At 47.8% G+C, this 22,807-nt stretch overlaps 1 protein-coding gene across 3 annotated transcripts in view; it reads left to right on the forward strand.

The window, feature by feature from the left end:
* ARFGAP1 (ADP ribosylation factor GTPase activating protein 1) overlaps positions 1-19,272 on the forward strand; it is a 55,565-nt gene extending 36,293 nt beyond the window's left edge. The window contains exons 10-14 of one of the 3 annotated variants that reach the window (XM_048496734.1): positions 2,078-2,107; positions 5,747-5,817; positions 8,725-8,779; positions 11,014-11,090; positions 14,685-19,272. In XM_048496734.1, the coding sequence (XP_048352691.1) occupies positions 2,078-2,107; positions 5,747-5,817; positions 8,725-8,779; positions 11,014-11,090; positions 14,685-15,045 (594 nt within the window). In that variant the 3' untranslated portion in view covers positions 15,046-19,272. The remainder of the gene's footprint in view (positions 1-2,077; positions 2,108-5,746; positions 5,818-8,724; positions 8,780-11,013; positions 11,091-14,684) is intronic. The other 2 variants (XM_048496732.1, XM_048496733.1) reach the window with 2 other exon arrangements.
* The last annotated feature ends 3,535 nt before the right edge of the window (positions 19,273-22,807 follow it).

The raw sequence follows: 22,807 nt of genomic DNA on the forward strand, positions 1-22,807 counted from the left end.
CTGAAATATTGGCTACACCTTAAAAAATCAGTGTGATTTCCAACACTATTGGTACAGTCATGTAAGTGACCAACAAGGGACCGTGTGCGTTTCAACCTATTTGGCCTTCCTCGTTGGTCATATGTACAGAGAAGATTAGCAAAGATAACAGATTCGGAAATACACCTTACAGGTATTCCTTCGTGGTCCTACTTACAGACAAGATTATTAAAGATAACACATGTGGAAATACACCCTACAGGTATTTTTACCTGAAAATGAAATCTCTTGTATCCTGTGCAACCTGATGTTGCCTATTAACACCAACCACGGGCTTTTCACCATTGAAATTGGCTCACACTGAATCTAATACCTATGTTTCCAGAGGTGTGTAACAAAAAAACAGTGATAAAATGTGATGACTGAATAGGCTGAAATGCTTATGGTCTCTTGTGGGTCAGTTATACGATAGTATCATCAGTGGTGCTTGAGATTTGTGAAATAGCTAATTTTTAAGGTGTAGCCTGTGTGCTTTTAACACTTTTGTGTATGCTACAGAATATGACTGTTTTGTTACAGGTTCTCGTTTTCAGTCCAAACTTTGAGGCTCCCTGTATTGTTGTGGTTGAGGGCTTTTTCTTCCCCTTGTTGGTGTTCCTGGGTCATTACAGGAATATGGGTCTGCCTGGGAGCTCCTGGCTGCTCACACAATTGCACCGTTTGACTTAACTTGAGTGTGCGGAGTGGGGGTGAGGGACTTTTCGTGCTTCCTCTGCAATTCTTGCAATTGTGACGGCTTCAGCTTCTCTCTGATAGTATAATATGCAGTAGCCACGTGTACAGCAGCCGTATGGTTTGTACCAGGGGGATCTTGAGCACCTGGTTAGGAACCAAACAGCAGTCCTGAGATTTGGGGGCCACAGGCTAGTGCGAACTTCTCTTTACAACAGGGGCCTCCTCCAAAAGGGCCTCTTATTCCCATCATGCTTTTCAATCTAAGCAGTTCGTTTGTATGGAGAAGCTGGATGCCCGTATTTCCACTCTGGGGTTTTGTCAAACTTGCACTTAAAGAAGAAGAAGAAGAGTTTGGATTTATATCCCACCTTTCTCCCCTCTAAGGAGACTCAAGGTGGCTGACAAGCTCCTTTCCCTTCCTCTCCCCACAAGAGACACCTTGTGAGGTAGGTGGGGCTGAGAGAGTCCCGAAGAACTGTGACTAACCCCCGGTCACCCAGCAGGAATGTAGGAGTGTGGAAACGCATCTGGTTCACCAGATAAGCCTCTGCCGCTCAGGTGGAGGAGTGGGCAGTCAACCTGGTTCTGCAGATTGTGAATCCACCTGCTCTTAACCACTACACCACGCTGGCTCTCAAGAGAGCTTTAACCCGGAGGCCGTGCAGTTGCTAGGGACCAAGGGGAATACTTAACATTGGCTGCATTGTAATCGTTGCTAACGCTTTGCATGCCTTTGTTATCATTTATTCGATTCAGTATACTGCCCCTGCCCTGCCGGACCCGTGGCGGCTTATGACATATATTAAAGGCACACTGAAGTGTATATTCCTGGCAGGAATTTTGCCTTAGTCTGAATACACGATATTCACCCCTGAGGTAGAACGAGAAGAGCCAGGTGTCGCACGGAGCCTCCTTCGACGCCTCGTTGCAGAAGCGAAAGTTTCTTCCTTAAAGCCTGGTTGAACGTCCCACCACCACCTGCAAGCGTGCTGGATTTCTCGAACGCTAAACCGATATCAGCGAGCCAACTGTGTTCACAAATCACCTTGGCAGGGTTGCTGTTTCCCCTTCCTACCTGAGTCTCGAGGCGCTGTGTCAGAGCGGCAGGTTGCCCCAACCAGCCGCGGGAGTTCTTGCCTCCTCCTTCATCCATATCGTCCGGCTTAACTGTGGGCTGTGAACTAGTTTTTAATTTAGCGATTCAGTACAGCGCGTTACGTGGGACTCGGCATTTCGCTGGTCAGGCGGGCCGTGGTTTGGGGTGGGGTGGCGGATCTGCTTCCTTGCCTAGAAACGTGCTTCGGACCTTTTGCTAAAAGCGCCTTCTCCCCCGCTCTCTTCTCTTGTGCTACCCGGTGTAAAGTTTTGGGGCCACAAACAGCAGGCGGAGCCGGTAAAGCTCTCTTCTCGTGCATGGGTTGCTTTTCTCGCTGTGCTGAATTTGTCTGTTCGTGCTGCCAGCTGTTTCCTTTTTCAAAAACTTATTCTTTCCTCTCCCCCCCCCCCCTTTGAATTGAGTCATCTTTGTTGAATGGTGTCGTCTGCATCTTTCCGTAGTGTCTCCTTCAGCTTACTCGAAATAGGCTGCACTATAAATGTATATTCTGGTCTCATGGTATTTCGTCTGGATGTTGATGTGACTAAACCCCAGGTCACCCAGCAGGCATGTAGGAGTGCGGAAACACATCTGGTTCACCAGATAAGCCTCTGCCACTCAGGTGGAGGAGTGGGGAATCAAACCCAGTTCTCCAGATTAGAATGCACCTGCTCTTAACCACTACGCCACTGTTGCTCCTAGGCTTACAAGCTCCTTTCCCTTCCTCTCCCCACAACAGACACCGTGTGAGGTAGGCGGGACTGAGAGAGGGACTGAGAGAGTCCTGAGAGAACTGTGACTAGCCCGAAGTCACCCAGCTGGCATGTAGGAGTGCGGAAACACATCTGGTTCACTAGATATGCCTCTGCCACTCAGGTGGAGGAGTGGGGAATCCATTGGCCACGGGGTTGTGCAGGCCTTAGGAATGAGGGTTACCTAAATTTATTTATTTATTTTTTTATTTATGGGTTTTGTATACCGCCCTACCCCTGGAGGGCTCTGGGCGGTGCACAGCATAATTTCCTCATACAACATATACAAACAAAACCCCATTAAAATTAGATTAAGTTAGATTAAAACACAGCAGTAATTAACAAAGATGGCGTCAGCGATAAACCCCAATTAAAACCCTCCCAGAGAGAGGGGGGAAACAAAACAGGAAAGTGGGTCCCCTAGATGCAGCAAAGGAACTCCAAGCTCGGGAGGAGGGAAATAAAGAGGGGGGGAATAAAAGGAGCAGGGAATAAATAAGCCACATTAGGGAGTTAGGCCCGCACAGGTGTGTGTCAAACTTTCCTTTGGCGGCCCTCCAGGATCGTTATGGACCACAGTTCCCATCATCCCCTGCCAAGCACCATGCTGGCAGGGGATGATAAGGAACTATAGCCCGTAACATCTGAGAGAACTGCTTGAAGCCTACAATTACCTGTAGGTTGTGGTTGTTATTGGGCTTCTCTGCTTTTGTTTCTGAATTTTTTTTTTTAAAGCAAACACAGTTGTGAGAGAGATTTGGCTTTCGCCCCTCAAGGTCCCAGAAACCACTGGACAAGTTAATCGAGTAGCCTTCTAACTGTATAGCATTCCTGTTAGTTTCTGTAACTGCTCCCACCAGGGAACCTTTGAGGTAACAGCTTTTGTTATAGTTCAATTAGTGCAGTTAATCCCACCAGCCCAATAACTACCACGTGGGGTATAGTTCCTTCTCTATATAGATTCAGTGTGATGTATTGGAAGTATCTCTTTCTGCCTATCTTGTCATGCTCATCTTGTGATATGACTCGCGTCATCTTGTCCTATGACTCGTCGCTTTGATTTACCTTGGCACCTCTTTGGACTCTGTTCCTCACTTGGGAAAGACGGCACCTGCCTGCTCTATAAAATCAAGGCAGCAACCACAAGATGTTTTGGGTTCAAAAGACATACAAAATGATTACCCCTATGTCAAGTCCACAGTACAATAAGTTACAACATGATTTCTTTACATGGTAGGTTAAGTTTGAAGAAGAAGAGTTTGGATTTATATCCTCCCTTTCTCTCCTTCAGGAGACTCAAAGGGGCTGACAATCTCCTTGCCCTTCCCCCCCCACAACAAACACCCTGTGAGGTGGGTAGGGCTGAGAGAGCTCCGAGAAGCTGTGACTAGCCCAAGGTCACCCAGCTGGCGTGTGTGGGAGTGCACAGGCGAATCTGAATTCCCCAGATAAGCCTCCACAGCTCAGGCGGCAGAGCTGGGAATCAAACCCGGTTCCTCCAGATTAGATACACGAGCTCTTAACCTCCTACGTCACTGCTGCTTTGCTTTGTGAAGTTCATTGTGTGACGCTTCATTTTGGCCACGCCACCAAACCCGACTCTAGTACAGAAGCCCTTCTGCACCTCTTTCTAGACCAGTGATTTCGGACCTTTTTGAGCCCGAGTGCCCAAACTGCAACCCAAAAACCACTTATTTATCGCAAAGTGTCAACATAGCAATTTAACCTGAATACTGAGGATTTAGTTTAGAAAAAATGGTTGGCTCAGAGGCGGGCGTTACTCAGGAGTAAGCTTGGTGGTAGTCGGTGGCTTTGCTTTGAAGCTACCATGCAGCACTTCCAATGGGTGAGTCATGACCCTAGGAGGGTTTACTCAGAAGCAAGGCCCATTTCCAGCAACTGAGCTTACTCCCAGGTAAAGGATCACGCTTTAGTTCTTCGCATGAAAATCAGTGGGGTTTAACAGCGCTTAACAGGATTACCTACACTGCTTCCCCAAAACTAGGTCTTAGGTTTAATGCTAATAATCAAGCCCAGCGGCCCAGGCCAGCCTAGATGTGTGTGTGTTTGGGGGGGGGGGGCTCTATTTGCTTGTGCCCACAGAGAGGGCTCTGAGTGCCACCTCTGGCACCCGTGCCATAGGTTCTCCACCACTGTTCTAGACTGATTCCATCATTCTCCAAGCGTGCTTGCGAGTCTCAGCAAGCAGCATGAACTGCTAGCTGTGAAATTGTTCTTTGATGTGACTCAGCCGTTTCTGGCGACGTGCTAGAAGCGTGTTCTGTGAAATCAGAGCAAAGTGCCTTCCCTCCACCAAAACCCAAAGCGGGTTGGCTGTGAGCGAGACTGCTATCTTTAAGTCACTTTGGAGTGTTTATCTCCTGCGCCACTCTAGGAAGGGATATTTCCACTGCTATGGTTTGGGTTTTACCGCACGCTTTGCACTTAGCACCAGCAAGGACTCCTTTCTCGAGTTTAATTTCATGAGAGCAGCCCCAACTGTGTGGGTAGAAATCCTTAAAAGACCATGGAACCATGCTGCTAAAATAATCTCTCATTTAGAAGAAGAAAAAGAGTTTGGATTTCTATCCCCCCCCTTTCTCTCCTGTAAAGAGGCTCAGAGGGGTTACAGTCTCCTCCCCCCCCCCCACAACACAAGCACCCTGTGAGGTGGGTGGCTGATTGTGCTCCGAAGAACTGCAACTAGCCCAAGGTCACCCAGCTGGCATGTGTTGGAGTTCACAAGCTAATCTGGTTCACCAGATAAGCCTCCACAGCTCATGTGGCAGAGTGGGGAATCAAACCTGGTTCCCCAGATTAGAGTGCACCTGCTCTTAACCACTACACCACGCGGGCTCATTTAGGAAGGACCTTTCTTCCAGGTTGCTATCAGTGTCAGGGGTTTACCAGAAGGGCCAGTTCGGGGCTACTAAGCATCCCTGTTGCTTTGTATCTCGGTGTCTTTCTCTTTTCACTCTGTCACTTTGCATCTTTCCTGTGCTTGAAGCTCATTCGGTCGCTTGTTCGAGGCAAAGCTTTCTAGGGGCTTCACTGTCCGGCGGTGCCTCGTCTCTCCCCGTTCCCGAAATCCCTCCAGCTACTTTCTGTGGCAGTACATGTCAGATGCGTCCTGTCGAGAAGAAGAAAGTATAACTGACTTTTGTTTTGTTTTGCTTTTAACTAGGCTTCAGAGTTAGGGCAGACTTTAAATGAAAATGTTCTCAAACCTGCACAGGAAAAGGTAACTTTGGAAACGTGTAAATTAAATATGGATTTTTTGAATACACTTAACCCACCCGAGGGCCTCCGGTGTGAATTCTGGGCACATGTGGTATTGATGTAGTTCCTCCCCAATGTGGTGTTTGAAAAACAACAAATTCCCTTATGAGTTTAGGGAGGGTTGCTGCAGCATTGAAAGTATGTGTTAACGTTGTCTAGTTGTAAGGCAGTAAACTTGATTTTTCTATCTAAAAGGAACCATTTCTTTAGTGTTGGCATAAACTCTGTGAGTAAGGAGAACTCGCGGCCCTCCAGATGTTCATGAACTACAATTCCCATCAGTCCCTCACAACATGAGCATTGGCTATACTGGCAAGGGCTGATGGGAATTGTAGATCATGAACATCTGGAGGGCCGCGAGTTTGACACCTGTGGATTAGAAGAAGAAGAAGAGTTTGGATTTATATTCCCCCCTTTCTCTCCTGCAGGAGACTCAAAGGGGCTGACAATCTCCTTGCCCTTCCCCCCTCTCAACAAACACCCTGTGAGGTAGGTGGGGCTGAGAGAGCTCCGAGAAGCTGTGACTAGCCCAAGGTCACCCAGCTGGCGTGTGTGGGAGTGTACAGGCTAATCTGAATTCCCCAGATAAACCTCCACAGCTCAGGCGGCAGAGCTGGGAATCAAGCCCGGTTCCTCCAGATTAGATAGACGAGCTCTTAACCTCCTACGCCACTGCTGCTCCATGGCATGTTCTCCGGCCAGGGCCCCAACAGGTGTTACTGAGGCTCGGCTAGCTCTTTGCCGTCAGATGCATGGCGTCACCTCCACGGCCTGCGTTGCTGCCAGCTGAGCCCAAGCAATGCCCCTGTGGTATCGTGGGGCTCTGCTGGCAGCAGCACAGACCCAGGAGGCGATTGCTGTATTTTGCTTTTGGCTCCAGAAACACTTTGCCCTGGCCCCAGTGAGGATAATATTTGACCAGAAACTCATATTTCATGGCAAACGCTTTTGCAAGAGAACGGTAACCCAACTACACAAGTCATTTCCCTTCATTTTTTTTTCTAATACTACCTCGGCCTTGGGGAAACATGCGTGCACCATTCTGCAAATCTTACAACAGTGATGGCGGACCTTTTTGAGACCGAGTGCCCAAATGGCAACCCAAGACCCATTTATTTATCGCAAAGTGCCAACCCGGCAATTTAACCTGAATACTGAGGTTTTGGTTTAGAAAAAACTGTTGGCTCCAAGGCATCACTCGGGAGTAAGCTTGGTGGCAGTCGGTGGCTTTGCTTTGAAGCAACCGTGCAACTCTTCCAAGGGGTGAATCACGACCCTAGGAGGGTTTACTCAGAATCAAGCCCCGTTGCCAGCAACCGAGCTTACTCCCAGGTAAAGGATCGCGCTTTAGTTCTTTGAATGAAAATCAGTGGGGTCTAACAGTGCTTAACAGGGTTACCTACACTGCTTCCCCAAAACTAGGTCTTAGGTCTAATACTAATAATCGCGCTCAGCAGCCCAGGCCAGCTTAGATGTTTGTGTGTGCCCACAGAAAGGGCTCTGAGTGCCACCTCTGGCACCCGTGCCATAGGTTCGCCACCACTGCCTTACAACATCTGCAGTCCACGTCCACTGACTTGGATCAACTCTTGGCCTGAATCGTGCAGCTTTTCTATTTAAGTCGGATACACTCATACCTCCGTGGTGCAGGTGACAATCGCCTTTGGGTTCATCTTTACGACAGCCTGCCTGGTAGGCTGTTCTGATTTGTAAATAAGAAGGCGAGGCTTGGAGCTAGATTACAGTGGTGGCGAACCTTTGGCACTCCAGATGTTATGGACTACAATTCCCATCAGCCCCTTCCAGCATGGCCAATTGGCCATGCTGGAAGGGAAGAAACTGATAAGGTAATCCTGCTGGCGTATAAAAGGTCCTGCCACCATGGAGACTACCGAACATTGTCGTCCAAGCTTCCGTGGTGGATCCACGGCTGAACCCAATAAGTCTTTCGCTCTCTCTTCAGAGGCATGAAATTTCACTCTTCTGCTACCCTGTCACTTAGAAAAGTGGCCAAAATGTCACCCTTTTTACCAGTCTTTACACATTAAAACCCACAGTGAGTAATAATGCGATAAAGATGAAGGTAAATGAGAGATTGAGGAGCAATTTAAGAGCTGGTGCAAAAACATGGTACAGACCCCCCCCCTTTGGGTGACTATACCACTTTGTAAATGGCAGGAGGAGATTTCTGTGTGAAGGGAACCTCCTTTGACTGGAAAAGAAACGGCAACACTGGGGAGCAGGGCGTGAAAGAAACATTCTGACTTGGAGTACTCCGAAGCAATCTGTTCCCTCATATTTATTCATATAAGTACAATAAATAATATATATATTTATATAAAGACATAGCTATCCCCTATCTGTGTTTCTATAAGTAAATGGGTGTGGCTTTGACAGCCCCATTGGGGAAACAAATAATTGTTTGTTGGATTTTTTTTACAGAGTATGGGGGCCCGATGGTTCCTTGCACTTCAGTTGTTTAAAGCATTTCTGAATTAAAGAGCGGGGTCTGTACCTCACGTGTGATTCCCAGTAGGGTCATATTTGTTTCTTAAATCTGGTTTTCTCTCTTTCAAAACTGGCTGATTCCCGTGCCACTGCGAAGAGCGCTGTGTCTCATTTCTCAGCTAGTCTGTTCATTCAAAGGCCTGGCATTCCTTAAGGAAGAATTTATTAAATTTCAGCTGTCTCGGGGGATGGATCAGCTTTTTTACCACCCCAGGAATCTGTCCGCTCTTGTAAATCAATGGCCAGTTGGATTTGGCTTTGATCGTCGAAGCGTAACCGGTTTTCACTTAGGCTGTCCTATCATATAAACTCTCGAGGTGTGACTTTATACATTAATCCCCTAACGATGGGGCGTCTTGCTTAGCGTGGGTGAAGGAAAGGGAAAATCATGGAGGACGTCACCCAGGGAGTCTCACATTTGGCTTCCAAGGTATGGTGTTTGTTTCTTAAGCCGGTCTCCACCTTCCTTTGTCTTGTGGATCCATTTCCCACGTGGCGCACCAGACTCAGCAAACAGCACCGCCCTCTTAGAGCCGATCTCCGAGGAAGCCCACCTCGCATATTTACTTTGGCAATCGTGAAGTCTCTCTGAAGCCAGCTTGATAATGTCTGTCTTGCATGGCCAATACGTTTGACCCAGTTCCTTCCTGTGGTCTTGTCTTGAGTAAGCTGTTGTGGATCAGGGTAATGTGGGAATTGGGCTTTTTTAATCTAAGAAAACTTCATTAAACGTATTAGTGTGTCTGTGTGATAAAGGGACATCTAAAATTTGGTCTGATGCTGCAGTAAAATAGCCTTGCATAGCATCTCAAATCATCTGCCTAAAACTGGCAGCCCTCCAGATGTTGTGGACTACAGCTCCCATCATCCCCTGCTGGCATGATGGGAACTGTAGTCCACAACATCTGGAGGACCACAAGTTTGACACCTAAAGCAGTGGTGGCGAACCTTTGGCATTCCAGATGTTATGGACTACAATTCCCATCAGCCCCTGCCAGCATGGCCAATTGGCCTTGCTGGCGGGGGAATAAAGTATGATAAATTAATGATCCATAACATCTGGAATATGGGAGTTACGCCACCATAACTAAGAAACCAGGAAGAGGCTGTTTTGTCGCGCATCTTCCTGAAAGGTAGAAACTCCTCGAGGCATTACAGGGTGCCTCGATCGGCGAGCCCAATTATCAGTCGTAAAAGCTGGCAAAGGAAAATGGAAACGGCTTAAAAGGGATGTCGGCGCCTCTCCGCCTTTTTAACACGTGCTTTCTGCTCTCCTTTCCCCGTTCTCGCTGCCATTTCTCGGTCACGCCGGTAAGTGCCTTTCTCCGCCTCATGAATTTCAAATACTTCTTCCCGTCTGGGGCTTTCCTTTTTAAATCGCTACGATTAAATAAGAGCGAATAAAGTTTTTTTAAAAAGTTTTGTGGCGAAATTTGGCACTGCATTTCAGTAATTTCTCATAGCCAGGTCGCCCTCCTTGCCCAAGCGCTTGTTAAACTCCGCCTCTGCATGTCTTACGGCACCCGCCATCTTCTCAGTCTCCCTTCCAGGAAAGCACGAAGGTCGAATTGTTCTGTGGAGACCTTTTAAAGCGAGCTTCACTCAGCTTCAGGCACATTTCAGGCACACACGGCTCTCCTGGTTTGCAGAGCTCGGCTTGATTTGCCCTGTGCTTACTGATGCGGACATAAAAAGCATTTTTCAGGCTTTCTCTAATCATAGAGTTGGAAGAGACCACGAGGGCCGTCAAGTCAACCCCCTGCCACAGGTCTGGATGCAGATAGCCCCATGTCCATGGTTACTGCACAGAGGCTTGGGGAGCTGGGGATGTTTAGTCTGGATACGCGAAGGTTAAGGGGGGACATGATAGCCATGTTGAAATATTTGAAGGATGTCATGTCAAAGAGGGAGAAGAAGAAGAAGAGTTTGGATTTATATCCCCCCTTTCTCTCCTGCAGGAGACTCAAAGGGGCTTACAATCTCCTTGCTCTTCCCCCCTCACAACAAACACCCTGTGAGGTGGGTGGGGCCCAGAGAGCTCCGAGAAGCTGTGTCTAGCCCAAGGTCACCCAGCTGGCATGTGTGGGAATGCACAGGCTAATCTGAATTCCCCAGATCAGCCTCCACAGCTCAGGCGGCAGAGCTGGGAATCAAACCCGGTCCCTCCAGATTAGATACACTAGCTCTTAACCTCCTATGCCACTGCTTGCTTTCTGCTGCCTCAGAGACTAGGACACGGAGTAATGGGTTCAAGGTGAAGGGAAAGAGATTCCACCTAAACATTAGGAAGAACTTTCTGGCCGTCAGGGCTGTTAGACAGTGGAATTCACTGCCTCCGAGTGTGGTGGAGTCTGCTTCTGTGGAGGTTTTTAAACACAGGCTGGGTGGCCCTCTGACAGGAGTGCTTTGATTGTGTGTTCCTGCATGGCAGGGGGTTGGACTTGATGGTCCTTTTGGAATCCCCAATTTCTTCTTTTGGCTTTATTATTTCATCACATTTCTATACCGCCCTCCCCTGAAGGGCTCAGGGCGGTGTCCAACAACAGACAGGTCCCTCAGGCAGGTGGGTGGGTGGGTTCTGTTTGGATTTTGCTTCCCCCACGATGGCCTTTTGTCACACTGTTTCTTGTGCTCCCCCTTCCTCTTTGCTCCCGTCTTTCACAGGTCCAGGGAGCAAGCTCGAAGGGCTGGCGAGACGTCACCACTTTTTTCTCTGGAAAATCTGACGAGCCTTCTGAAAGGTAGTGAAATGTGTCTTGTTGCCCAGTTGGGGGTGGGGGTGGTGGGGGTGGGCTTGCATGTGTGAGATATCTGTGTGCTAATTAAACTGTTGTTCCTTGCTTACCGTTCTTGTTCGGCTGTTTAAAAACATTTACTCACTTACTTTTACCATTCTTTTTGTTTACATCTATGTTACCCTCCTAAGGAGGAGTCCGGCCGTTCCCTCCTTTTGGGGAGGCTTTTTAATAAATTGGGTTATGGGACGCCGGTTATTATTATATTGACCACTGTTTTAATGGTTTTAATGGATTTTAGTACATGTAATAATTGTTTATTTTGTTATAAACTGGATATATGTTGATGTTGTTGTTCACCGCCCAGAGCCCGTTGGGGATGGGGCGGTCTACAAATCTGTCCGTCCGTCCGTCCGTCCGTCCATCCATCCATCCATGTATCCATCCATCCATCCATCCATCCATGTATCCATCCATGTATCCATCCATCCATCCATCCATCCATCCATCCATCCATCCATCCATCCATCCATCCATCCATCCATCCATCCATCCATCCATCCATCCATCCATCCATCTTCTATCATTTAAATAAATAAATAAACACACACACACACACACACACACGCACACACATATACGTGGTGACCAGAAGAAGAGTTTGGATTTATATCCCCCCTGTAAGGAGACTCAAGGTGGCTTACAAGCTCCTTTCCTTTCCTCTCTCCACCACCGCAACACCACGCAGAATATAAACCTTTGTTGGGAGCGGTATATTCTGCCAAAAAGGGTATGCTCTCAGTGACTTCAATCAACCATTCCACTGAACTGAGAGCCATCGTGGTGTAGAGGTTAAGAGCAGGTGGATTCTGATTTGGAGAACTGGGTTTGATTCCTCACTCCTCCACCTGAGTGGCAAAGGCTTATCCGGTGAACCAGATGTGTTTCCACACTCCTACATTCCTGACCTTGGGCCAGTCCCAGTTCTCTCTGAACTCTCTCAGCCCCACCTGCTTCAGAAGGTGTCTGTTGTGGGGAGAGGAAGGGAAATTGAAGTCTATAAAATTATGATTGAAGTCTATAAAATTATGCATGGGATAGAAAATGTTGACAGAGAGAAATTTTTTCTCTCTTTCTCACAATACTAGAACCAGGGGGCATCCATTGAAAATGCTGGGGAAGAATTAGGACTAATAAAAGGAAACACTTCTTCACGCAACGTGTGATTGGTGTTTGGAATATGCTGCCACAGGAGGTGGTGATGTACTAACCTGGATAGCTTTAAAAGGGCTTGGACAGCAGCAGATTTATGGAGGAGAAGTCGATCATATGAAAACTACCAATCTTGATCCTCCTTGATCTCAGATTGCAAATGCCTTAACAGACCAGCGGAGTGCTTTCGGGGAGCAAAAAAAGCCATGAAGGCCGTTGCTTTCACATCCTGCCTGTGAGCTCCCAAAGGCACCTGGTGGGCCACTGTGAGTAGCAGAGAGCTGGACTAGATGGACTCTGGTCTGATCCAGCAGGCTTGTTCTTATGTTCTTAAAGGAGCCTGTAAGCCACCTTGAGTCTCCTTACAGGACAGAAAGGTGAGATATAAATCCAAATTCTTCTTCTGTCTCAGCCCAGCCCTCTCATCCCAGACTGACCTCTTCCAAAGTGGTTAAGCAGCACAGCTAAAAGTCAGGACAGAAGGCGAGCTACTGTGGTGTCGTAGTTAAGAGCAGCAAACTCTAATCTGGAGAACTGGATTTGTTTCCCCTCTCCTCCACATGAAGCCTGCTGGGTAACCTTCGGCCAGTCACAGTTCTCGATAGAATTCTCTCAGCCCCACCGGCCTCACAAGGTGCCTGACGGGGTGGGAGAGGGAAAACAGTTGTCAGCTCCTTCAAGACTCCCTATCGTAGAGAAAAACGGGCATGAAAACTAACGTTTCTTCTAAGAACAAGCTGAGCTGTGTTCCTTCGTACCGAGTGAACCAAATGAGTGATTTGTTCTTTGTATTGTCGAAGACTTTCACAGCCGGAATCACTGGGGTGCTGTGTGGTTCCCGGGCTGTATGGCCATGATCTAGCAGCATTCCCTCCTGATGTTCCGCCTGCATCTGTGGCTGGCATCTCCGGAGGATCCTCTGAAGATGCCAGCCACAGAGGCAGGCGAAACGTCAGGAGAGAACGCTGCTAGAACACGGCCATACAGCCGAAAGCTAGCACCTCATCATTATTCTTTTGTTCATTTTCTATACATATACATAAAACCTTTATTAGGCATAATAGCAATCTATTCATTCATTCATTCATTCATTCATTCATTTATTTATTTATTTATTTATGGGATTTTTTATACCGCCCAACCCCCCGAAGGGCTCTAGAGTGATTGCACAAGCTACAGATTCCACATACAAAATATATCAGACAAAAACCCCCATTAAAATTAAAGAATTTAGATTGAAATTTAAAATTTTTAAAACACAATGGCGGTAGATTCAATAAGAAATGGCGTCAGCAATAGCCCCAATTAAACCACTCCCAAGGGGGGGAACAGGACAAGAATAATTCCCCTAGATGACAGGGGGACTCTGAACCAGAGGAATAGAAGGGGCACCTTGATCAGCGGCTGGACACTCCGAAAGCCCGGTGGAACAACTCAGTCTTACAGGCCCTGCAGGAATTCACCCAAGATCCCACATGGAGACCGGACGGACCAGCTGGAGGAAGAGTGTTCCACCAGGCAGGGGCCAAGGCTGAGAAGGCCCTGGCCCGAGTGGAGGCCAGCCGCATCATTGAGGGGCCAGGAACCACCAGCAAATTGGCCTCTGCTGAATTTAACAACCAGCATTGTCCATACAAATGTTCCATATATAAAACCATCACAGGTATTATTCCAAAGTTCCTAAAAGGAACCTAGCTACAGAATTTAAAATCACAGAAGAGAAGAGTTGTTTAGTAGGAATGCAGCCTTCCCAGCAACAGAGTATTCCTTAAACTTAGCAGGAAGAGAAGATCAAAGAGCCTGGTCCTAAGCTACACCATTATTTGGGGCAGTTAAGCATTATATGTTCCATGGATTGCCCCACTATAGTACAGTGGGGGCATTTCCTCTCTTGCGAGTCAATTTTAAGAAACCTCCCTTGGAGTACAGAACAAGGGAAGGAATTACGACGAGCCCTTATGTATATCCATCTAAGCTTGGGCTCTTGGAGTATACTCAGATAGTCTGCCATCAGATTGGTTTTGAATTTGATGTTGAGAAAGAAGGGGGTAACAGTTACTTCGCGCTTGGTCTTGTCGAACTTGTAGCTCCTGGTCAAGGAGTCGCCTTTTTAGTTGAAAAAAGAGTTCGAGGAAGGAGGTAGCATTTTCAGAGAATCCCAGGGGGGGGAATCCCGAGAGATATTTTAATTTCAACTGCCCGCCACCACTTAGATCCATGGAGGATGTGATTGATATGGCTACCAGTGTCCGAATTAAAGCACAGGCGAATAGGATATGATTGATAAGGCTACCAGTGTCCGAATTAAAGCACAGGCGAACCCAGAACTTAAGGGCGGCCAGCCAAGCTTTCGTAACCATTTTCTTTTCTTTTTTTTTGCCTCGAAAGGCCACCCGAGGGAGGGAGCTACCAGAACAGCGGCGGCGAAGGCTACCAGAACAACGCGGTGGACCAGAGCTTTTGGGAGACCTTTGGGAACTCGGACCCACCCAAGACCCACAAGTCCCCGAGCAGCGACAGCTGGACGTACGTGGACAATTCTGCCGAGAAGAAGAGCTCCGACAGCTGGGATGTCTGGGGGTCTGGGACCGTCTCCAACAACAAGAACAGTAACAGTGACAGCTGGGAAAACTGGGAAACCAGTTGGGAGAATGCAGGAGGGGAGGGCAAAGCCAAAAAGGCCCCGAAGAAGGCAGCGAAGGAATCTTCTTTGGCAGCTGACGAAGGCTGGGATAACCAGCAGTGGTGAGACTTTGCCTCCGGCTAGTGTGGCTTTGGAAAGAAGTCATACCTCTAATGGAGACGTTCCCCACCTAGCGGGATGGATATCCTAGTCATTTTGGGCCTGTCAAACCTCATGCATCAACTGTTCCGTTCTCTTTCCACTCCTGTTTACAACACAACAAAAGAGAACTGTCTGCCGATCCTTGTAATTATCATGCAAAGATTCGTCTCTCCCATGGAAACCACCTCCCGCCGTTAGATACGCGACCACCGTGCTACCGTTGGGTGCGGGACATGCCAACTTGCCCAAAGCAAGCATTTTATTTTTGAAGGAAGCAGGTTTTCACGTGAGCATGCGTTCATCGCACAATCCCGCATGCGTCGTCTTTCCAAGATTGCCCGGCTTCCGTGAGGAACCTACAGGAGAGGAACTTCTGGAGAACTGCTGGAGAGGCGGTGTTAATTTATTCTGCCTCCAGCGGACCCATAAGTTTGTTCTTGGCGAATGGAATTGGCCGGGCTGCTCTGATTACTTTGAATCAAGCTGAAATGGAAATTAAGACACTGTTTAAAACAGTTCTTCAATTTATCATGGGTTGAAAGAGTTAGGGAGAAAAAAAATTCCTTACCTCATTCTCTTACAAGAAAGTTGAATTTTCCCTTCGAAACGTTTGGAGGGCCGAGAGGTTGAGAGCCCCTTGATTCCAACCGTGAGCCGATTTTTTTTAGGAGATGTCTTCCCCAAAGATTCCCTCCTGTGTTAAAAAAAAAAAGAAGTATTTCACCCCATTTTCTTGCAATCCCTTTGCTGATGGGGATTTTAGCAGGGGTGTCTAAAATCTCAATCAATGATGCTCGCGGAAAGATTAACCAGTGGAGACGAGATATGTGAATGCACTTAGCTTTCTGAGTTTCCAGTTTTTCTGTTCTGTTTCAGAGCTCGTCAACTGATTTCGCCAATGCATGCATTCCAAGATGCTTTTCCCGATCCCTCTGCCCACTCTACCCTCCTCCCCTGCCTTTTTTCTTTAAAGTTACCCAAGTGATCAGGTTGCAACTGGATCATATTGGGCTGCAACTCATGATGCTCTAGACAGGTTCCGGCATTTTCTTTTGACAGGGGTCTCGCGTAACAAAGTGCCCCAATGACTGTTGGGTCATATTTTTTTGTTATTTCTGTGCCACAACCCTTTGAGTTTACAGCGTGACTGTTCACGTCACGATAACTTGCTGGAAGCCGGTGAATCAAGACAGGAGCCCAGCGTGGCTGTCGATAAAGAATTTCCCCCATCACCCGCATAGAAATGTTGCTTGGCAACCTGGGTTTCAGATGAGTCTCCATCCCAACAGACATTACTATTGGCTGGTAGTGGTATATATGGTGAGTTGCTGCACAGGCTTGAACGAGCAGGATTCAGCTAAGATTGCTGCTGTAAATGCCGACTTCAGCAGCACCCCCGCTCCATGTTATGAGCTACCCATATAATGTAAATTGTTGCTGGGGGGGGGGGGGGGGGGTTAGTTCAGTATGTCTTTACCTCATGGCTCAATATGATCTAGCTGGTTCTTTAATTCAAGACTTGTATTTAATGTAGTCTTTCCAACTGCCACTTTGACATTTTCCCTTCAGTTTCTCTCCAACCTTTCCCTCTGCTCCATTATCCTGGGCGGGTCTATCCTCTTGTGCCCCTTGGGTACATCTAAAGCAGCAGCGATGTGGCAGTCCACTCCTTCCTTTGAGAACCTTTCAAGGGGCTTTCCTTGTGCCGTTTTCTTGAGTCTTACTGAAAGATTTCCTGCTTTTCAGTGTTAATGGTGCTGTTTTTGCAGAACATCGACTCCTCCGGTTATGGCTGTCTGTGCCCCCATGCTTTCCCCTGGCATATTTTCCACTCTTCCTGCTCTAAAGATGTGAGGGGGAAGTTGAGTGTGCATTGAACTTGCAGGGACTAACCTTATATACGCCACCTTCCTTTTATTTATGCTCTCGAGTTCTTGCTTACTGCCCAGTTCTTGAAACCAATCCACCTGCTTTGCGAATCTTTGCGAATCCATGTGCTCTGCAGTCGTCTTTCTGCCCTGAACATAAAGCTCTCTACATTTCCTTTCGGGTTGTTTCTCTAGTTGTCTGAACAAACTTCCTTTGTCCAGGAAGCCTTCCCCATCCAGGGAGATCAGCTATTTGGAGACTCCTTAAACAGATTCCTGGTTGAGACATGGGACAAATCCAAGGCCCATGTCCAGGAACCTTAAATATCCTGCTTGATGTCCTGCTTCTAACTTTTCCTTTCATACCCAGTGTTCCTTACCAGGTATTGTCGAAGGCTTTCACGGTCAGATTCAACTGGTTGTTGTGGATTTTGCAGGCTATCTGGCTGTGGTCTGGTAGATCTTGTTCCTAACATTTTGCCCACATCTACCAGAGCCGCGGCCGTACACATGGCCGAGAACCCACAGCAACCAGTTCAAGAGACTCCAGAAACGATTACAAAAAGCACTCCTGGAACCAGAATAAACAGTCCAGCAGGAAACCCTTCTTTGGCCGTAGGCTTCAGCCCAAGGGAGACAGATCAGACCAGAAGTCCAAAGGATTTTAGGCGTGACTCAGCAACCCTTCCAGTAGGGGGCAGAATGACACTGCTTCAGAACATCTGGGCAGTCTCTGGCAGAAGAGAACAGAGGCGTAGCAAGGGGGGAAACGCTCGGTGCACTGGAGCGTCCTCCGCAGCCGCCCTGCCCTGTAACAGCCCCACCCCAGAACGCCCCACACACACACCCACAGGGATGCGCGCCCTGTGCGTCCCCCCACCCCACCCCCTTGGGTCTACGCCTCTGGAAGAGAATACTAACTTGGTATGCACAAAAAATCCCTTTCTTCCCCTCTCCTATTCTTACTGTGTGTCTAAGCTTCCTAGCCCTGTAATTTTTGTCTCAAGGTATATCTTGTCCCGCTAACCCGCCCATCCTCCATCATTCAGGCTCTTAAATGGAACGTGCTGGTATCATCTTGGTAACACTGAAAAAGTTAAACGATAGGGTGTTACGAACGCTGTCGCCTAGCTCGATCTCTCAATCTGTCAGTCGTAACCAGGTCTGTTAGCTCGGCGTGCAACATGCCACACAGTTCTTTTGCAAGGGAGATATTGGCTGCTTTTGATTAGTCCTTAATCTCAGTTATTCGCTAGGGTCGGGGTGGCCATCTCCTTGATTTGGGGTTATCCTTGTTTATCAGGAGAGCTGCCCTGTTTCCTTCCAGCACAGTACTAAGAGAAGACGGACATAGCCATTTTCTGCGTTACCTTTGACAGGTAAGAAACACCTTTATGGAGGGGAGCTTTTTCCGAATTGCAAGGTAGCTGGTTTTCTTCCGTGTTGTAAATTGCTGGTAGGTATGAATGAGAAAGTAGGCGGATCACTCTGAATTTCAGATCTTGTCTTAGAAACCGAGAACATTCCCGATAATGGCGAAGTTCTCTAAAACGGAATAGGTTGTGAGGTAAAAGATGAGTCCCAGTTATCTCTCTTCCCCTTTTGGGGGGGAGGGCAGTTTTTGATCAGCGGATCTCTTTATGGTCAATGTGCAGAAAGAAGTGTTCCTTTTTTAAAAAAAACAATTATATTTTAACAAGTACTCTTTAATGGCTACGTTTGCTGGATTTGCAGGTACTAAAGTAGGTATCTGGGAAACTTTCCATTTAAATTTCCCATCCTGCAAACGAAAACGTGCATTCCTCGGGATACCAGTTTCTTAAGGGCCATCTCTGTCCCTGGGAATTGGCTGGTATAATACTTGGGCAGCAAAGAAGGTCAGCCCATATAATCTCGTGCTACTTCAGTGGATGAAGGGACATTTGAGGGGACCTCTGTGAATTGAGAGCCCAAATAAATGGGGTAGCATCGGCTTTTCGTATTTTGTAGGGAACATGACCATAGGAGGTAAACCCTATATAGTACAGCGTCAATTAAACAGCAGTCAGGGTTGGATGACAGTAACAGTGAGATTGTGAAGACTGCTGATTAATGTCGCACCTTGCCTCCCAGTAGACCAGGTACACCATGACCTCATAGCCATGTCCCCCACCTTTCCTTCTGCCTCCGCCTTTTCCAATTGCGATCCCAGTTCCGTTGTCCCTTTCTTCCCCCTGTGGCTAAGCTTCGGAAGAAAAGGTATGCCTTAGAGCAGTGGTGGCGAACCTTTGGCACTCCATATGTTATGGACTGCAATTCCCATCAGCCCCTTCCAGCATGGCCATGCTGGAAGGGGCTGTCGGAATACAGTCCATAACATCTGAACCGCAAAGGAGATTCTATATGGCTCACCTGAAACATAGGTTAATCCAAACTGTGACCCACTCCAGATGTTGTGTGGACTACGGCTCCCATCTCATCCCCTGCCAGCATCATGCTGGCGGGGATGATGTCAGAACTATAGAACGCATAACATCTGGAGAACTTGCCAGTTATTACCACGTCTGCTAGAAGGAAGCATCTGTGAGCGTGCAGCTGCTCCTTTCAGACTTTGTTGCAGAGGCTCTACAAAGTACGTCTGAATTTTTACGCCCTCGTAGATAAAACACTTTCCCGTACGATTCACCAGCAGCAAAAGTAGTTTTGTGGACTCCGCCATTGTTTCTTTCCTGTCGTGGAAGGAGGAAGCCCGGCGTGCTGGGCAGCAATGTTCCTCCGTGAAAAACTTGGGTCGTATTGTGGTCCCTGAAAACCTAGAAGCCTAAAGAAACCCGGTGGTCACTCGTTCAAGCGCCATTGGCGGAGTTGGGCATTTGTGAGAACGTAGAACCAGTGTCTGTCGTTCAGTGCTGGGATTCCTGACTCAAACCTTCTTGCTGTACAGTCTTGCTAAAGTCTCCATTTGACGACTCTCGAGAATACGGCTCTCCCACCTGCTCTGATGTAACATTCCATGGGTAGAAGTTTTTAATGTATCGATGTAGTAAAATTGTGCAATAACTTAAAACCGTGAGGTGAGCCTCTCTTTTAATTTAAACCAGAACAAACGGGTGGCGTCTCTCTGTGTGCTAAGACTTCAACGGATCGTACCAGTGGAAGACTCCGCCACCGAAACCTTTTGAGTATTATAGTCTGTGGCTTCAAGAGACTTATCAACCGGACTCTGAACCCTTCCTCCTTTCCGTTCCAGATTGGAGTAAACAATCTCTGGAGCTTCTCTTTGGAGAGGGTGGGAGGTCGCGGGAGACGAGGTCCTTTCAGTTTTCCTACTTTCTGTTTGTGAAGTTCACGGGATCTGTGAGCCAATACTCCATGTTCTGTTCTATCGTACTGAATTTAAACCTACTGTGTCATCTTGAAAAAAGAAAAAAAATCCAATAAAGAGAAATGGAACAAAATGTTTCAATGCTGTCTGCTTTGCTTCAGAAGTAACTTGTGTCACTCGCAGAGATCTCTCTCGGCAGCAGCCATCTTAATTTTTTTGCATTTGCCGCTGTGTTTTTGTTTTATTAATCCCCAATAAGGCAGTTTGGGCTTTTCTGCACTCTCCTTTTGCTCGTCTTGAAGTTTCCGTTTCTTTAGGAGATTTTTTAAGTTCCACTCGTATTTTGTCCTTTCTAATGGACAATTTGATAGAGCAGAAGATTAACTCTAGTTTTATTTCCCCACTGATTTCTGCAGCAGCTTTTTACTCTTCATGAAAACTGGTGTAATATCGAATCGACCACTAGAGGGAGCAAAATACGAGAGGAACTTTTAAAAAGCACACTGAAGAAGCAGGAATTTTGAGACGAGCAGAAAGAGAATGCGAAAAAGCTCTTTGACTGGAACTTGAGTGTTATGTAACAGAGTTTTGTGGAAAGGGACAAGAGGAAGTCCTCGGCTGAGTTTTCCAAAGGGAAAGTGTCCTTGTGGTTCTGCACCCCGCGGTGGGTAGAGATGGATAAGAAAATATTTTTGGATTTTCTGAGCTCTGAAAGGCAGATCTACTGAGGGTGATGGCTGATGGGAGTATTTTACTCCTTGGGGAAAAGGTGACAGGAACTTGAAGACTGCAACGAATACAGCCCACCCTCCGTCCCCACCCGCCCTCTCCAAAGGGTTTTCCCTTAATGCAGGAAGCCCAACAAAACATCACACCCCACCTCGGCATAAGGAATAGCAGAGATACGCCACAAACAATGTGGTGAATTTCCGACGCTGTCTCCGCTAGCACATAGGAACCGGGCAGGCACCGGAAGCCGGCTAAGGGATTCATTTAAAACATTTTGCGGCTACAAATAAAACATTTTGGAGCAGCAGTGGCGCAGGAGGCTAAGAGCTCGTGTCTCTAATCTGGAGGAACCGGGTTTGATTCCCCGCTCTGCCGCCTGAGCTGTGGAGGCTTCTCCGGGGGATTCAGATTAGCCTGTGCACTCCCACACACGCAGGCTGGGTGACCTTGGGGTAGTCACAGCTTCTCGGAGCTCTCTCAGCCCCACCCACCTCACAGGGTGTTTGTGGTGAGGGGAAGGACAAGCAAGATTGTCAGCCGCACTTTGAGTCTGCTGGAGCAGCAGTGAGCGCCCAGAGGCTAAAGAGCTGCGATGTATCTAATCTGGAGGAACCGGGTTTGATTCCCAGCTCTGCCGCCTGAGCTGTGGAGGCTTATCTGGGGAATTCAGGTTAGCCTGTGCACTCCCACACACGCCAGCTGGGTGACCTTGGGCTAGTCACAGCTTTTCAGAGCTCTCTCAGCCCAACCTACCTCACAGGGTGTTTGTGGTGAGGGGGGAAGGGCAAGGAGATTGTCAGCCCCTTTGAGTCTCCTGCAGGAGAGAAAGGGGGGATATAAATCCAAACTCTTCTTCTTCTTCTTCTAAAAACAGTGTGGAACCTCATGGAGAAAGTGTTTTATTGTCTCAAAACATTTTGGAAAGGTTTGTGTGGAAAGAGCCAATAAGGGGCTCTGATCTTTATGTCCATGATTCTTGCTGCAGTTGGGGTGTGGCGTGGGTGTGGGTCACAGCTGACTTACGGTGTCTCCATAGGATTATCAGGGCAAGAGACTCACACAGGTGGTTTGCCATTACCTGCCTCTGCATAGTGACTTTGGACTTCCTTGGTGGTCTACCACCCAAATACTTACCAGGGCTGACCTTGCTTAGCTTCCAGGCTCTGGTGAGATTGGGCTGGCTTGGGTAGGAAAGTTTCATAAGTAAAATCAGGAATAGCTAAACTTGGAGTTTGACTGCGCGGTCAATCGGATGCGATCTAGCCATGGAGCCAGTTTTGGAAACGAATATGATAGAGAGGACATCCTAAATCTAGAGAGCCAGCGTGGTGTAGTGGTTAAGAGCAGGTGCACTCTAATCTGGAGAACCGGGGTTTGACCCCCCACTCTGCCACTTCAGCTGTGGAGGCTTATCTGGTGAACCAGATTAGCTTGTGCACTCCAACACATGCCAGCTGGGTGACCTTGGGCTAGTCGCAGTTCTTTGGAGCTCCCTCAACCCCACCCATCTCACAGGGTGTTTGTTGTGGGGGGAAGGGAAAGGAGATTATAAACCTGTTTGAGTCTCTGGAGCAGCAGTGGCGTAGGAGGTTAAGAGCTCGTGTATCTAATCTGGAGGAACCGGGTTTGATTCCCAGCTCTGCCACCTGAGCTGTGGAGGCTTATCTGGGGAATTCAGATTAGCCTGGACACTCCCACACACGCCAGCTGGGTGACCTTGGGCTAGTCACAGCTTCTCGGAGCTCTCTCAGCCCCACCTACCTCACAGGGTGTTTGTTGTGAGGGGGAAAGGGCAAGGAGATTGTAAGCCCCTTTGAGTCTCCTA

Source organism: Sphaerodactylus townsendi, linkage group LG05, assembly GCF_021028975.2.
Source record: "Sphaerodactylus townsendi isolate TG3544 linkage group LG05, MPM_Stown_v2.3, whole genome shotgun sequence".
Taxonomy (NCBI): Eukaryota; Metazoa; Chordata; class Lepidosauria; order Squamata; family Sphaerodactylidae; genus Sphaerodactylus; species Sphaerodactylus townsendi.